The sequence below is a fragment of the Spea bombifrons genome, chromosome 7 (assembly GCF_027358695.1).
Source record: "Spea bombifrons isolate aSpeBom1 chromosome 7, aSpeBom1.2.pri, whole genome shotgun sequence".
NCBI classification, from domain to species: Eukaryota; Metazoa; Chordata; class Amphibia; order Anura; family Pelobatidae; genus Spea; species Spea bombifrons.
Genome location: NC_071093.1, coordinates 17,621,063 through 17,639,877, shown reverse-complemented (window position 1 = coordinate 17,639,877; position 18,815 = coordinate 17,621,063). Strand labels below are relative to the sequence as shown.

At 40.2% G+C, this 18,815-nt stretch overlaps 1 protein-coding gene across 1 annotated transcript in view; it reads right to left on the bottom strand.

Annotated features, from left to right (window-relative positions):
* LOC128501308 (potassium voltage-gated channel subfamily H member 8-like) overlaps positions 1-17,746 on the bottom strand; it is a 213,783-nt gene extending 196,037 nt beyond the window's left edge. The window contains exon 1 of the mRNA XM_053470740.1: positions 17,362-17,746. Within this exon, the coding sequence (XP_053326715.1) occupies positions 17,362-17,437 (76 nt within the window). The 5' untranslated portion in view covers positions 17,438-17,746. The remainder of the gene's footprint in view (positions 1-17,361) is intronic.
* Between the last annotated feature and the right edge of the window lie 1,069 nt (positions 17,747-18,815).

Sequence of the window (18,815 nt, the reverse complement as noted above, 5' to 3'; positions counted from 1 at the left end):
GTGGGTTGGTATATATGTGTGGGTTGGTATATATGTGTGGATTGGTATATATGTGTGGATTGGTATATATGTGAGGATTGATATATATATGTGTGGATTGGTGTATATATGTGTGGATTGGTGTATATATGTGTGGATTGGTATATATGTGTGGATTGGTGTGTATATGTGTGGATTGGTGTGTATATGTGTGGATTGGTGTGTATACGTGTGGATTGGTGTATATATGTGTGGATTAGTATATATGTGTGGATTAGTATATATGTGTGGTTTGGTATATGTGTGTGGATTGGTATATGTGTGTGGATTGGTGTATACGTGTGGATTGGTATATATGTGTGGATTGGTATATACGTGTGGATTGGTATATACGTGTGGATTGGTATATGTGTGGATTGGTATATATGTGTGGATTGGTATATGTGTGAGGATTGATATATATAAGTGTGGATTGGTATACGTGTGGATTGGTAAGTGTGTGAGAGTGATGGGTGTTATGCTGTACCATTTCCAATGTCTTTTTCATGATCTAATTATGCTCTAAAAGTACATCATAACTCCCATCACTCTATACTGTTCCATACAGTGGCAGAGCTGGGAGGCAGAGGCCTTGCATCCCCACCACAGGACTCCTGAAAGGTAAGTGAACTTCAAAGAGGGAGAGGGTAGATAGTTAGGAGGGGGTAGTTGCGGCGGGCTTAAGGGGCTCTGCGTTAATGCGGCCATATAGGACCAGTCAGTCCAGTCCTGACTGGACCTATTTTAAGGTGGGGGCCTGGAGCTGCAGCTCCATCAGCCCCTAAGTCAATCCTGCCCTGGCACAGGCGCGGTCGCAGTTGCTGCTTGCTCCGGCAACAAGGTAAGTAGGGTGAGGGAGGGGGGTGCAGTGAGAAGGGGCAGAGGGGGGTTAGATAGTGAGAAAGGGGGAGAGGGGATAGATAGCCATACGAGTTATGTTATGTTATTAAATATTGCCTACTGGGTACCACTAAGATTTTGACCAAAAAGGACTTTTTGGTAATTTATTTTTTATTTGATATTATTATTTAATGTAATAAACCTGAAATACGTTTGACTTTTCCTCCTTTTGTGAGTGCAACTCCTTTCGATTATTTGTCTTTATTCTATATACCACAGGTTAGAGTATTTTGAATAAATAAATCTTATAAATATTCATGTGTATTTTCATTTAAATAGTACATTTCCCCCTTAAATAGGAGTGTGTCCTGTAACATCAACGGGAATGCCCACTAACATAAATTGGTGGTTCTGGCTAGTGGGGCTCCATGTCGCCAGACCCTAAAGGTTCCCATGTATGCTAATCAACAACTTGCTATCGAAGATGTATTGCCATGCTTGGTGGTTTACTTGCCATAGTAAATGTATATATATTGTACATGGCCTGAAAGATTAATTTGTCTGATCCCATATTTTTGAATTCCAACATATATGAACTTACGCATTCACCTATGCGACAAGTGTTTTGGGGCTACGTTGGGCTTATGAGGACTTCTAAATTCTTTAACAAAGATAACATTTAAAAGTAGCTATTTGTTAGGTAGTGTGTAAATATACATTATAAGTAACTATATTTAGGGAGATGTTGTCTATCAACCTGGGTTTCTATTATTTTAGATATAGAGATTAACAGTAATTAGCTAAACATATTCTTAAAAGCAATAATGCCAGACATACTTAAAATGTTATCACATTAAAGACTTAAACTCAGTCTTTCTTGTGGCATATCTCTTGAATGGCTGATTACCTTTGCTAGCTCAATTTCCCTTTTCTACACTGATCACTGGGTTTCTGCATATCCTCATCTTTTTTGTGAAAATCATTGGTTGCACAAGGTTACATCATGGGCTCATGGGCCCATTTGTTTGTTATTCAGACAAATAGCAAATAGATGAATCTATTGACAAACTGAATATGAGTAGCAAGCCAGAGCAGCTGCTTATACTGAATCTATTGTCATATATGTGCTTCGTATCCTGATATTAAATTTGGGCCAGGTAAATTACAAGCTGCTATTCAAGCTGCATGGCTCCAATCTCAATATGGTTATTAGTTTTGTTTTCTTCTTTTTGTACTGTATTCTAAAGCAAGGTGGCTTTCTTGTTAGGTTTCTGATGCAACAGACCCTATGTAAACATATCAATTTGTTCACAGATGGATGAGAAACTCTCCTTCCCTATTAAACACAAAGCACACATTATTTTATACTAATGCAGCTGTCCTGCCTAACTATATGTTATGCAGACCCCATGATACACTAACCCACATTGTGATGTGTCATTAAAGGCTACGCGGAAGACAAGGGGTAGCTCTCCAGCTTTTGCTGAATGGCTGACTTAGAATAATGTGAATTACAATTAAGCAACTTGTCAACCTTGTCCTGCATACATGTAGTGATATAATCAGCTGATGTGGGCACAGACCAGGATAGAAAACTCAAAAGGGCAAGGTATATGTTAAATACAACTTTGATCTGAATTCTAACAATTATATTATAGATTAAAACCGCATAGATAAAATGCCAGCTCCGACCATGTAATTGCTAGATTGTAGCCAATTGACGGGAAAATGTGGAGCCCCCATTCCAACAATGAAACAAAACCAAGCGCATGCACTCCTTCAAGGAAGAGACAAACAGGTGATGTATACCGTATTTGCTCGATTATAAGACAAAGTTTCTTTCAGAGCAAAATAACCATCGTCTTATATTCGAGGTCGTCTTCTAATCAGAGCTCAAATAGAGGTCTGACTACAAGACTAAGATCCAGATCCCCCGCAGCGCTGCAGGGTACCTGGATCCTCCTCTGGTGGGCATCTGCAACCTCTGCTTCTGCGGGAGCAATCTTTTTTCCCCGCACAGGGGAAGCTGGAACCAGGGTGAGAAAAGAGTTTCCTTACACAGTGTGAAAGCTCCACAGCTGGGCCTCCTCTGGCAGCTGCCCTTCATTGGTTTATGGCAGAGGAGGCTCCTGCGGGCGACCAATAGAGTTGCTTGTACGGACCTTTAAAATCCAGGCACCAAAGCTGCTGCGTACCATTACCGGATTAACCGTGTATTAACCCATTCTAACAAAAAAGGGTAAAAAACTAAACGCACAGAGAAGGTTGTGTGTGAGGTAAGAGGGTGCGGAAGTAAGTATTAATGAATGAAGAATGTATGTTAGAATGTTAATTTGTATATGAGTGTGTGTTAACATGAATGCTTAAGTGTATGTGAGTGTGTACTTGTGTAGGCATGGATGTGGATGTGTAGGAGTTTGTGGGGCAAAGATGACACAGACAGGCTCTTTGGGGACAACGATGACACAGACATGCTGTTAAGGGGCAAATGTGGTACTGAAAAGTTGTTTGGGGGGCAAAGGCAGCACTGTGGGTTACTAGTTACATGCTTGGATTGAGTGTAACAAAGTGGTCCACTAGAAGGTTACTAGAAAATGACATGTAAGCTGTCATTTCTTAGTTGACTGATTGGATTCTCAAGCAAACCTCAATGTCTGACTGCATCTTGAACACTATAATTTTGTAATAAAATTAGTATGCTTAATTGTATGTTTACTTATGTTTTGGCAAATTAATTTGCACATTAAAGAGATAAGAATGGGCTGCAATCTTTCTACATTATGAATATTTATTGTAAATGGTATTTAATCTTGTAGAATGTAAAATGAATTAATTAATGTTACCCGGGGTCTCTGTGTTTTGATTAGACCTTTGGGACCGCTGGGATAGTGCATTCATTTCTGGGTAGGGTTGAATTATTAGGATATATCTAGCTCTGTCATGTTCTGATGCAAAAATGGTAAGCAACTGTATGCTATTAAAACGATGCAAATGGACCTATATCACCAGTGCTTAAAAATAAAAATGTGCGCAAAAACATTTTCAAACCTCACTACTTATTTTTATTAATAATGGTACAAAAAAATAAAACAAAGGCATGGGATCAGAAGCAGTCATTAAAACTTCATAAATAATACAACCCATTGCATAAATACATTTTTACAACACATTGCATGAATACATTTAGAAATTTCAGGAAGAGTCAGAGGATTCCCTCCAACATTGTGTCGCTAGTTAAATGCTCTTGCCATGCTTCCTGGTAGATTAGTGGCCTTGTGTCATCAGAGAGGTTAAGGAAGGATTCTGGGGGCCTACCAGGTGTGAACTGTAAGGGGTCATAAAACTCTATGAATTTCCAGGGTAGTAAAGTCCCAGTATAAGGAAACTACCTTTAAACTCCCAGGTTATCTGTTCCTTCCATTGCACCATGAGCCCATCCTTTAGGGAATACCTGTAGAAGCAGCAGACCATATTATGAAGCATCCTCTCTGTGGGCCTCTAGGCCCCAGGGCCATGAGCTCCACCAAGGAGTATGCAGTTCTGTTTAGAATTGTATTAAAGCATCTCTGAAGGATCTCAGGTAGGCCATCCACCTCATGTTCTTTTGGTCCCCTGACTCTCCTGATGTTTTGGCACTTGCCACAGTTATCTCACTCCTCTGATATGCAGACCAGTTTAGTATTCACCTGTTCTCATATGCTGAAATGAGTCACCTACAATATGGTATGCATAGCTGTGCTTTGAGCTTCTAAGGCACTGAGATGGGTATCCAAGCTGGCAATGTCAACCCAACTTCACTTTACAATGCTTCTTTGAACTCAGATACCAAGGAACAAAAGTCACTTTTGGTTAGAAGTGGCTGAAGTGAGCCAGCTGGATTCCCAGTGGGATTGTGAAGAGGGTTTAGATTGGTGTACTGGGTCCCTGCTCCCCCAAGAACTACAAATCAGTTTATTAGGGTACGAGGAGGCCTCATGCCACTATCTTCTACCATGGCACCTCACTCCCTCCATTTTTCATATAAGGAGTATTTAATAAAATATTTTTCTTTGCACCCTCTAGTATCCAGCATAGATAGATAGATAGATAGATAGAGGGGGGGTGTACCTTCTGCAGCACCAATCTTTTCCCCAGCTGCTTCACCATGTGTATGAGACTCATGTTATAAGGTTATAACATTATTAATCAGCACCCTTAGTATCTCCTAGGTATGAACAGAACTAAAACCTATTAGACAGTGGTACTACAGGGAGCTAGGGGGTTACTGGCTCCCTTTTATGTGGCAGAGGAGATGCAGTCCCCTCAGACCTGTTGGCCTGGGCCATAATATGTCATTGCCCACACTGACCATTAAATTAATTTCATTGTTCTCATTTTACTTAGTCCAACACAATGCAAATTTAGTAACTGAAGCTTTACTTTTCTGCAAATATTTGATTTCCAGCAATTAAGTAAAATTCACAGTTTACAGCTGTTGTCACAGACAGGAAGTATGTTTAGATAACTAATTAGCACACTTTATTCATTAAGAATTCTACTTCATAGTTCCACCAGGAAAAATACAAATCTCTGCATCATTTCTATCAAAATTATTATGTCTGCATTTCTATACTACCAAGAATATGCAAAACGTGCTAGCTAATAACTGCATAATATTGTTGCATTAACTAGGACTGGGAATGTAAGCATATTCCATTGTTAAATATTCTGGGCACAGATATTACACTATAAGAAGTTGTTTTCATATACCGTATTTTCCGGCGTATAAGACGACTGGGCGTATAAGACGACCTCCAACTTTTCCAGTTAAAATATAGAGTTTGTGCTATACTCGCCGTATAAGACTACCCCTCTACCCAGTATACAACAACCAGCCAATCACAGCAAGCGATGTACCTTACCGGTAATTGGCTGGTTGTTGTATACAAAGCCTGCTTCGATTGGGTGGGTCAGCTCTCCCTAACATGTGCCTGTCCACACACACATGTATAGACATACACTGCCCTCACACACCCCTTCCTTTACACACATATACACATACACACCAGCTTACAAACACACATATACACATACACTGCCCTTACACACACCTGTCCATACACATACACTGCCCATACACAGACATATACATACATACACTGCCCTTACACACACACATATATCTGTCCATACATACACATTTATACACTGCCCTTACCACACATCCCTGCCTTTACACACACACACACACACATATATATATATATATATATATATATATATATATATATATATATATATATATATATATACAGTATATATATATATATATATATATACACACACAGCTTACAAACACACAAATACCTACACTGCTCTTACACACACCTGACCATACACATACACTGACCATCTCACACCAACATATAAACACATACACTGCACTTACACCCCATCTCTTACCTTTCTCATCTTCTGTCTTCCATCCAGTTGTGGTAGCGTGAGGTCTGTCATTTCAGACCTCTGCTTTACTGCTCCCTCATCACTATGCGCCGGCAATTGATGCCGAGCGCCGGGACATGACGTCATCCCCGCGCTCTGCATCAATAGCCGGCGCGTACTGTTTAGGGAGCATGGAAGCCGAGGTCTGAAATGCCAGACCTCGAGCTCCCTAATGTTGGGCTAGTTAGAGGGAGGTCGTGATCTCCCCAACCAGCCCTGCTCATCGGGCACCCGCTGATCAGGGCTAGTTGGGGAGATCACGATCTTGCAGCTACCTCGGCGCGGCCCTGAAGACCGGCCCAGGGGAGGTGGCTTCTCCACTCGCCCCTCCCCTAGAGATTTCGGTCTGGCTCGGTAAGTATACCCGATTTTCACGGGTTAAAAAGTCGTCTTATACGCCGGAAAATACGGTAGTTTAATGAGAGATACTTAAGATAAATTAACATGAGGTTGTAAAGGACATAAACAACTTTAATAAACTGAACACCATATATAAACCTTTGAATAAATAAAAACACAAGACACAAACTTGGATGAAACAGGTCTTTTATTTAGTTTACAATTCAAACAATAGCCTTCAATTGTAACTATTCATACATTTTTGTAACAAATATAATATAACCATAACAAGCCCTTGGCCCAAGCCGAGAGCATACCAGACTAAATTAAATAACCTTGCCATCCGCTCTAAATGCCAGAAAGCATAACTTCAATCTTAAAGTTCACCCTAATGACTATAGGGCAACCATACCCCGATAAATGCCATGACAAATAATGCAATACAATAAATACATAATTATAAGGGTGGGTGGGAGGGCGCATCTTCATTAACTCCTCCATCGCATCTTCAGCTCAACAGTCTTGCTGTGCAAGGCAGCGAAAAAGCGTGAGCGCAAACGAAAACAACCTGCATTACATAACCTTCATTTTTTATATATTCTGCTGACCTTTCTATACTCTTTCTACCTATTATCTCTATTTAAAATTTTACCTCTACTTGCCCCCAAAACCTTATGCCACCCTGCCCTAAAGGTGCAGGCTTTAACATTATGAGAGCAACAATGAGAGCGACAATGAATATCTATTGAAAAAGTTAAATGTTAGGGATTCATTTTAATACTGCTATTCACTTACAGTTTCAAACCACCTCATTTATCCAGACATGTTGTAATCATGTTGTAAGATGGTGACTTTACTACTGTCAAGTAGTTTTTTTTAGAAAGATTACATTTTGAGACCAAAACACAAGGCTCAGTCCATTTGGTGCATTCTACTGTTGCTAGAAACAACCTCCTTTTTACTAATCTACACTTATCACCTCATATAAAGTTCTTACAGTGGATATAAAAAGTCTACACATCCCTGTTAAAATGACAAGTTCTTCTGATGTTAAACAATGAGACAAACATAAATCATGTCAGAACTTTTTCCACCTTTAATGTGACCTAAAAAACTCACAATAACCTGGTTGCACAAGTGTGCCCACACCTTAAATTTTATTACAGCAATCAGTCTTTTTGGGTAGGAGTCTATTAGCATGGCACATCTTAACGTGGCAATATTTGCTTACTCTTCTTTGCAAAAGCGCTCCAAATTTGTCAGATTGCCAGGACCAGTAGCGTACCTAGCGGGGGGAGGGGGGCGGTCCGCACCAGGTGCCGCTCATCAGGGGGGTGCCAACTTGCCGGCACCCCTCCAGAGACAGACGGTAGTGTCCGTCGCTGGAGGAGCAGGCTCGCAAGGGAGCGGTATCTGAGGTTTTTAACAGACCCCTGGCTCCCTAGAGTGATTTTAAGCCGGTTCAAGGATCTCCCTTGCGATCCGCGTGGCAATAGCTGCTGTGCGCTGGGGTTTGTTGTCAGATCCCGGCGCACAACACTGAAGTCGCGCCCACCACTGTCTGTGCCCTCTGAACCCGGAAGAAGACAGAAGAACTGAAGAAGAGGAGCGAAGAGGAGGAAAAGGAGCTGTAAGGAGAAACGAGGAAAGGTAGGAAAGCATGAGAGTGACAGTGACAGTGGATTAGTGTTTGTGTGGATTAGTGTATGTGTGGATTAGTGTATGTGTGGATTAGTATATGTGTGGATTGGTATATGTGTGGATTGGTATATGTGTGGATTAGTATATGTGTGGATTAGTGTATGTGTGGATTAGTGTATGTGTGGATTGGTATATGTGTGGATTGGTATATGTGTGGATTGGTATATGTGTGGATTAGTGTATGTGTGGATTGGTATATGTGTGGATTGGTATATGTGTGGATTGGTATATGTGTGGATTGGTATATGTGTGGATTGGTATATGTGTGGATTGGTATGTGTGTGGATTGGTATGTGTGGATTGGTTTGTGTGGATTGGTATATGTGTGGATTAGTATATGTGTGGATTGGTATGTGTGTGGATTAGTATGTGTGGATTGGTGTATGTGTGGATTGGTATATGTGTGGATTGGTAAGTGTGTGAGAGTGATGGGTATTATGCTGTACCATTTCCATGTATTGCATGTATGCATGTATTTTCCATTATATAATTATGCTCTAAAGTACATCATAACTCCCATCACTCTATACTGTTCCATACAGTGGCAGAGCTTGGAGACAGAGGCCTTGCACCCCCACCGCAGGACTCCTGAAAGGTAAGTGAACTTCAAAGAGGGAGAGGGTAGATAGTTAGGCGGGGGTAGATAGGGAGAAGGGAGTGAGACGGGGGATAGGGGGTAGATAAGGAGAAGGTAGTGAGAAGGGGTAGATAGGGCAATTATACTTCTATCATGCCACGTCTGTGAGTACATCCTGGAATCTGGGTATGCCTGGGCATGATAGGAATGTGATTGCTGTTAACAATCATATATATATATATATATATATATAGTTATTTAATTGTTTTGTCCTATTTTGGTGTGTTACTTACTTTAAATAAAAGTGATTTTTTTTATATTCGGTTTCAGCCAGGTAAATGCTGCATTTTCGGTTTCAGTCCAGAATTCGTTTTGGTGCATCCCTAAGCCAGACAATGAAGTGGTAGGCCTACGCCACATCAATGTTTGGCTTAGTATATAGTGATAGGAGTTATGCTGCACTATTGTCTACTACTGCACATATAGGATCCGCCCCAGGTGCCAAATACTCTAGGTACGCCCCTGGCGAGGACATCTCTTGTGCACACCCCTCTTCAGATCACCCCACAGATGTTCAATTGGATTCAGGTCTGGGCTCTAGCTGGGCCATTCCAAAACGTTAATCTTCTTCTGGTGCCATGCTTTTGTGGACTTGGATGGGTGCTTTGGGTCGTTGTTGTGCTGAAAGACCCCTGAAGGTTTTGTGCCAAAATTGCCTCGTATTTGGAACTGTTCATAATTCCCTCCACCCTGACTAAGGCCCCGGTTCCAGCTGAAGAAAAACAGCCCCAAAACATGATGTCCAGTGTTGTTTTTGTGCCAAACATACCTTTTGGAATTATGGCCAAAAAGTTCAACCTTGGTTTCATCAGACCATAACACATTTTCCCACGTGCTTTTGGGGGACTTGATGTTTGTTTTTGCAAACTTCAGGCGGGCTTGGATGTTTTTCTTTGTAAGAAAAGGCTTCCGTCTTGCCACCCTACCCCGTAGCCCATTCATATGAAGAATATGGGAGATTGTTGTCACATGTAGCACTCAGCCAGTACTTGCTAGAAATTCTTGTAGTTCATTTGAAGTTGCAGTAGGCCTCTTGTAAGCCTCCCTGACCAGTTTTCTTCTTGTCTTTTCATCAATTTTGGAGGGACGTCCAGTTCTTGGTAATGTCTCTGTTGTTCCATATTGTCTCCACTTGATAATGACTGCCCATGTAGAGCCCCCATAGCCAGCTAGTCCATTGGAGTCTGGTTAGGTCAGACTAGATGGGGGTTTTCCAGTCACCCTGTGCTCCTCAATGAGCACAGGGCGTCTTTGATATAAGTGAGGGCTGGCATGCAGGAAAGAGTCTCCCCAGGAATCCAGGAGTGCCCCCTCCCAAACTGAAATCTACCCCCATGTGTCCTTGGCCTCAGCGTCTCACCGTGACAAATGGAATTGCAATAATAAGCCATAATCGCAACATCATAATGTGCAGAAATTATGATTCTGTTTTTAAAGCAGAAAATAACTAGTTTGAGCACATTTATCTCAGCCTTCAGATAAACATGATATCATCCTCTAGGGATAAGAGTGATTGTAAAGTGCAATGTAAACACAGATTTTGTTATATTAATTGTTTCACACTTTATCACTTTCAAAACCATATCACAAAAGGTTTCTTAAATGTGTGTGAAAACTCCCTGAAGTCTCATTCCAGCAATGTCCTTAATATCTATATATAAGAACATTGCAGCTATGTAAATCAAAAAGAAATTGTGGTAATAGACACTACATGCTTACTGAAGGAAATCAAGCAGCACTTATTGTGTGGCTATAATTTCCCATTAAGTGCAGTCTGATGATGTCATTCCACAGAGCAATGAAAAAGTCCAATATTAAAAGCATACAAGAGATAACATTTAACAAATAGAGACAACTGTCAATCAATAAAAGTTCAGTTGTTTGCGAGTTGGGTGAGTTGGTTAGAATTGCTCAATTTTTTTCTTGACGGTTTTGTAAGTTTCCCTTAACCTTATGCTTACAAGAGAAATAAAATTAAGTCTTGTAAGAATATTAATTAACTACCTTGGTGATGGAGTCATTTTAGCCTGTTATTCATTTTTATTTTTTTAATCCAGAGGCTAGCTGTAAGAATTATTTGGCCCATCTAGTCTGCCCATTTTTCCTAATGTTAAATCCATGCATGTTTAAATTTCCTTACTGAATTAGCCTCAATCACTCATGATGGAAGGCTGTTGCATTTATCTACCACCTCTCGGTAAAACTTCCTTACACTACATGTAAATGTCCGACCTTTTAGTTTTAGACATTTCACATTTCCTCTTTCTCTTCTTTCCTGAAAGCTATCCCCTAGCCTTTTCTGATATTTTTTTACCATCTGTCAGGGTCCATTCAGGCTGCGGAGCTGCATATTTTCCCTGTCTCGCTATAGTACCCCCTTTGCTGTAATCCATTCCCGGATTTCCATATGCTCTGTTCTGTGCTTCTGATTCCTTGATTCCGGTTTTGCTCTTAGCTTCAGCTCTGTTTCCTTTATAAGGTGTGCCCCACCCACTTGTTATGTTTGTCTCGGTCTGCAGTCTAAAGGTATGTCCTTCTTGGTTTTGTGTTTAGGTTCAATGTTTAGTTGTAGCTTATTTGTAATTCAGTAGGCAGGGTTTAGTGCTAGGACCCACCAAATATTGGAGTACTTTGGTGTAGTGGTGGGCTAAGCATACTATGGCCATAAGATGTGACTAAATCTCCAATTGTTATCACATAGTCCTAGGCTAGTTCCTGTATTCATGTTTGTCTGTCTTTTATGTGCTTTTGCCCTCTATTCCCTGAATCATCTGAGGATTTCGGTTCCTCTCTCCTCTCCCCATGTCCCAGATAAGATGTCCTATCCTTGCTTAAAGGAGACGTGTCTGAGGATCCTCACTCCATCCCTTGTTCCGTGTTCCCTGTTCCCTGTTCTTTGTTGTGTCCTGTACCATGTATGTCTGGTCTGGCTATGTTTCTTGCTCGGTCTCCCTGTTCCTTGCTCTGTCCCCCTTGCTTGCTATGTTCTGCTGTTACTCTGCTTAGCTTCCCTACTCTCAGCCTGCAGCATCCTGCACATTCGTCTGTAGAGCTATGTCTCATGCCTGCTCCACGGTGCCTGCTTTTGTTCTGGACTACATCAGCTGCTATGTCAGGGCCCTGGTATGTGGCCGCACAACCCTAGATGCCCACCCGGGGGGAGTGTAGTCGAACTGCACCAGGCCCTGTCCAACTCCGCTACTGCGCAATAACTCCCGAACACAATCTTTGGCCGCTCTGCGTCATTACAGCCATCAGTATGGACCCAGTTCCTGACAGCATCACCTGAGTAAAGTGAGAGAGCTTGCAGTTTTAAAAGTATAACTTTTAACTACATAAACCAGAAAAAATTAACCGTTTTCGAATGTATTTAAATAAATTATCAAAAACAAAGTTATTTAAAACAGAGAAATTACTTTCATAGTAGGTCATAAACATTGCAAATAAACTTGTAGCTCTCCCACAAAAAGTTAGAGCTAAAAATGTAAGAGGGAGGCTGAGGGAAGAAGACTTGCTTGGATTATCATGGAGAGAGTGAATGTGTATATAAATATATATATAAATGTATGGGGTTGGAGAAGCTATGTGTCTGTCAGCCTAAGTGTTTGATGTTAGAGTGGTGTTGGTATATATATATATTTACGTGCATGGTTTTAGAAAGGCTGTATGTACACCAATCAACCATAACAGTATGACCGCTGAGTGGGATATTTTAGGCAGCAAATGAACATTCCATCCTCGAATTTGATGTGTTAGAAGCAGGGAAAATGGGCAAGCAAAAAGATCTGAGCAAGGAATAACTTTGGGGCCTGAAATTCAACAATAACAATTTTTGTAGGATATAAACCATAATAGTCACTGTTGCACTCACACTGGAATAGATGGTGGGGCTGCAACTGTGCTTGCCAGTGCATGTACAAGAAGAGAAATCCGGCACACAAATGTGAGCCTTCTCGCCATAGCAGGAAAGCCTATCGACAGTAGAAGTAAATGAGCCTATGATTAATCATCTGCAGACGTGAACCATGTAAAGTGTTTTCTTTTTACCCCCTTTTGTGATGTCTTGAGATTAAATGGTGCAAATTATTTACAGATGTAGCATCCATTTATTTCCACTGCCCGTAGGCTTTCCGGCTATGGCGAGAAGGCTCGCGTTTGTGCTCTGGATTCCTTTTTCCCATAAAGCACCCATGTTTAATCAAAGCTGTAGCAGTAATATGGATAAATTCTGGCTGTGACAAAACTCACGAAAATTGAATAATCCTCAGCAAACTAGGTGGATTTAATTAACATGTCTAATTCTGCCATCTGTCCTCCCCTACTAATTATGGTTGCAAAGACCACATTTTTCTCAGTCATTTAAAGGAATGCTTTAACAGTCATTGCTTGCTAAATGGCTACTTACTGAGGTATAATGAACTTTTCACATAGAATAACAATAAATTAATGTTGTTATGTGTTTCTGGATTTTGTTTATAACACAGATTCCATTTGATGTGCATTGCATTTGGGAACAGAGTCTTTGAAAAAGCTCATATTTCACCATAGAAAAGCATGCAGTGTTGCACAACATACAGTTAATAAGGCTATAGGGGTACATGTTTTTTACAGGTCATGTCAGAACCAACCACTTAACCTTTACTCTCCACAATATTATTATACATCTAGTGATGGTAGCATGCATTTGGGTTACATAAGTTATACCCTGCAGCCCTCACATGGTCTCCTGCCAAACTTGAATCCTGATGGTTAATTTGCAATGAGATCGCTTTCCGTACAAAAAAATATATCAACATCCAAGGCTGTCTTTCTCTGTGTGCAGTGTTAATATGTTTGTGAAAAGAGGTCTGTGAGGTTATGTTTTTTTGTACATGTTGAAGGAACACATATACAGAAACAGTACTAGGTACTAGGGATACGGCATATGACATATGGACAATTCTCAAGGCACTAGACTAGAAACTAGTCTATATCAACATCCAAGGCTGTCTTTCTCTGTGTGCAGTGTTAACAGGTTTGTGAAAATAGGTCTGTGAGGTTATATGTTTTTTTGTACATGTTGAAGGAACACATATGCAGAAACAGTACTAGGGATACGGCACATGACATATGGACCATTTTCAAGGCACTAGACTAGAAACTGAAATTTTTCATAAACCAGACACTGTGTGTATGCAAAACAGGGAATGAATAGAATTGTACAATCAACATGTTGACTGGGATACATCGAATTCTAAACATATTGTTAGAGATGTAAAGAGTTTAACATGCAATCTGATCTCTTTTTACCTACATTAATCATTTAACAGGTAATAACATATTCAGTGTTCTACAATGGATGTGTCACACAGTGACTGAATATAAGACATCTGAATACACAAAGATCAAACAACAGACAGAGTTTTATAGCCTGAATCTCAAACCAAAACAGAATGTATAAATCTGTTTGCTGCCACTGTAATGATGTGTAGGGATTTTTTTACTACATCCTCTTCAGGTAAAGAGTTAATATTTATCCCCAGTCAGTATTAACAAATTATGCAAAAATAACCTCCCTCATACTCAGCTCAGAAACGACTGCTGTATGCAAACATATATCCGGAGGATTTCCAAGCAAACCAGGCATTACAGAGGCACGAGCAATGCAATGCTTAGTAACCCTATCATTACCAGGAGCAAGGAAGACATTGCCAAGATAAGGCAGCAGTCTTGTTGTTATGTAACAATAACTCATGATGTCCTAATGCGAGGGCACGACCAATTTAGCATAAATGACAATCCTGGATTCCACAGACTAATGCAATTTCTGTTGGTGATTAGGTTGCATATCTATGTAAGTATCTATCTGTCTACATATTATTACTGCTGCATCAAAATGGAGATTCACTAAGCAGTAAATGAAGAGATTTGTTTTGACTAAATCCAAAGAATATCATGGTTTTCACTCACCCTGACTTTATTATATTTTCCCAATTAAATGTTTTTTTCTTGAATTTACATTAAAACTGGTCCTACTGAGAATAAAAGTATTCAGATAAAAAGTAACATTATTATTAGCATCAATATATCTAAAATGTATTTATTTATGTAATTTACTATTTTGTATTTTGTTAAAGATTATATCACATTACATTTACTTATATAGCACCAGCAGATTCCGTAGCGCTGTTACCATCTGTGGGATAATTTAAAGTCACACACAGTAACAAACTGGTACAAAAGTAGGAGAGGGCCTGCTATTACAAGCTTACAATCTAGTCAGTGGTTGAGGGGAAGTGAAACAGTAGGAGAGATCTAAAAAATATGCTTTAAACCTACCATCCACTATAACATCTTGCATTTAAATTTGCCTTTAGAAATGTTTAATTTCACCTGATGACATTATACAAGACTAAGATTTATTATTTTATTCACGGTTGTTAATAACATTCACCTACACTAGTCTCAAAGCAAATGTGTGTCTTGTGTAGCATTCAGAGTGTTTAGCTGCAAATAACAAAAATAATTTTCAGAACTACGCAGGGTATGTGACAGACATGTATCTCTTTTCAATTAAACCTTAAACTTAGATCAGGAAGTAATCACTGTTGTGACTTTTTTAGCACTAGCATCAACAATACAGTATAGCCTATTTGAATACAATCACACAATATACACATAGAAGATATTTGAACTTGTATCCAGACAAACAAGGTAACAAAGTTTTCCATTATGATTTTCATATACCCAGGTTTCCTGTGTTGTGTTTGTTGTTTTAAATTTCAATGTCAAAATGCAAAACATTACAGAGAGAAGATGAGGGATGCTTTGTTGAGTTGTCAAGGAAAGGCTGGCATCATCCTGCTCCAGGGAAAACCAAGCCAAGTGGACCATTAATATAGCAGATTGGAACATATTATGGATACAACCAAAAGTGATGTACATGGAATAGCGAGCCCACAACAGGAGAACAAAAATGGATTATTGCGCAAATCCTTCTAATAATGCCCACCATGATCAAATAAGAGCAGCCAAGGGGGCAATTGCCCACCTTGCCTGCCCTCCCCTGGGAAATTAATAGTTTGGAGAAGTTGGTCCCTGCTTTGTCGGTTACAAACATTTGCACTTAGGGGTTGAGATGAACAAACACTTTGTGGATTCCAGTACTGCTCTGTCCATGGTCCTGTACTTCATCTCAGTTGATTTTAATAAAAAAGATCCCAGTGACCAAAAAGGACACAATAAGGGAATATTAGGAAAGAGAAGAAAATGCAACAATATCATAGGGAATCTGGTTAAAACCTATTCATTTCTTTCAGATTTACAGACTATTCTCGGTACTGTGCTTTTGTGATACAGTGTTTGTATTTTTTAGTGCATTAAACTATATATTCACTTCACTATTAATCTGGTTGCTTGTGTACAGAAAATGAACATTTTACCCATCACTGCAAACTATTTTTGAATGGAAATAAGAAAAAAAGAATTAACACATTCAAAATACTTTGAAAGAAATTGCTAAAGGGCCAGAGCTGCAGAAATGAATTTGTCCCAAATATGACATTCTGTTTTCCTAAACACAACTGGAGTTGAATCTTTTCACGTTCACGTGCCACGGATTACAATAAAATGGACATTCTTATGAAAAAAACCATTAACCCTTTGATCCCAGTGATCACATGGGGTCTCAGATTTCATATGATTTAATATAGCATTACATAATGTAGAGATTACATGGAACAATCCCCTCTGCTTTGAATATTCTTGTGGTTTTAAGTACCCTTTTTTGTTGACTCGATTATAACAGTAACGCAAACAATGATTGTATTCTGTGATATAAAATGACACATTATCTGAAATATCGTTGTTCTATTAACATATACAGTATATCTTGATAGCTCTCACCACTCCCCACCAACACAATTGGTTTGAAATCGGATCTTATGTTAAGATTTAACACTTTGTGCTCCCTTGCATGTGTTATTCGATCGCAGAACCTAGTGTAACCAATACGTGTAAATCCAACAGATGGGAACGATAGATACGATTTTTTTTTTGCCTGATCACAAATACTTAAACATGCCGTCTACTCCTAATAGAATAATAATAAAGGTTAAAGATAAATGGTAACATCCATCCAGAGAAGATCTTTTAAAATAGCGAACACAACTTCAGACCGCCGTGTTGTTAAGCATTTCTAATTAAACACAGTACTAAGACGTGCACGCTGCCCCTTTTCGTGAAGCTGAAATCGACTCCCAAAGCCCATATACTGAGAGTACACCACGAAACTCAAATGGTGCAGCCATCTATGCCACGGACACAGCCAGGGCAATCATAGGAGCAACATGTGTAACATTACTTACGGGTCCCGTCGAATCTTGTGGCTATTGTATCCAAGAAAGTATTCTGTGGAGCCAGGAGCCCTTTCATGACAGGCATCTTCCCGGCTGCTATCCCATGCACGTCCGTGCGAACAGCTTGTAGGGTTTTGAACGTGCACAACTGGGGTGAGGTGTGACAGCAAGCGGCAGTCTTCTCGGTCAGCCCCCACCGCTTGATCCTTGCAGAACAAAAGACATCCGCTTGCCTGGCATGGCTCTCGGTGTAAAATCTGCAAAATCGATTGTAGTTGTAGATTACAAAGGGCTGAGTAAAGGGGAGGGAGCTGGCAAAAGTTGACTCCAAGTTGGTCCAACCCCAGAGCTTATAGACCAAGCGAAGACTGGGTAATGCAGCCGCACTGGATGTGGCTCTCCAGCCGTGTGGTGCTGAATCTGACTGGAGCCGAAAGCGCTTCCCTATTATCGCGTGCTCCCATTCTCTTCTTTTCTGGCTTTCCAGCAGATGTAAGATCACGTGTCACCCAGGGAGCGGAGAAGGAGGAGGGGGCATTGAGAGACAGCTCCCAGGTAACAGCCTGTCTGAGAGCAGGATGGATGGGCTGGGCATGCGTTCAATCATCTGACATAGGTTGTGGAAACTAAAGCGTATAGCTGATACTTATAGGAAACATCTATCTTATTACGTACTTATCTATATAACGGTCTTGTATCTATTACATACACAGTGGCTGAATATACACACACATAAAGACAGCATACATTAGTGATACGTGCATATACATAATCCACAGACGCATTATATACAGTCAAAAACAAAATGCAACGGTGCATCCCATATATTAAAATTAACCTGTAAAATAAACCATGCCCTGTTAATTCATGCAATTCAAGCAAGGGCATGTACGTGACATATAAATAAAATATGATAAATATGACTGCTAGTTTTCTTGTTGTGTCTTTTCCAGAGGCCATTCTCTGAACCTACAGTGCATCCATAGTACTAAACTACTTCCCACTCTGGCTAGCTCGACTTTCAGCAGTTCAGAGAGACATTGATGGAACTGGTCCAGAAGCACAATTTCATTCCCCAATCATTCAGCCCATGTCTCCAGTACGGGACTTTGTATGTGCAATAAACAATGGACCTAGGCCAAAGATTTACCATTCAATAAGGGAATACTCTTGCACACCTTAACATAACTGGTGGGGTAGGTGCAAGGCTTCAGGGCTAACAGTAGCTCACAGAAAGTGACTAAAGCTGTCGGGTAACTTAACATGAGGTTCAGGGCTATAGGCCGTGAGAGTAGGTGCTGAAGAAGAAAAAGTAGAAGGACCACCCAATGGCACCGGTTGTAGCTCCTGGATCTGTGCTTAGAACCTCTCTTGATCGGTTTGTAAGTCCTGCATGGACTGGGTAAGTACAGACATGTATTGCTTCAAAGCAGTGAGTTATTCAGCGACTCCTGCAGGATCCA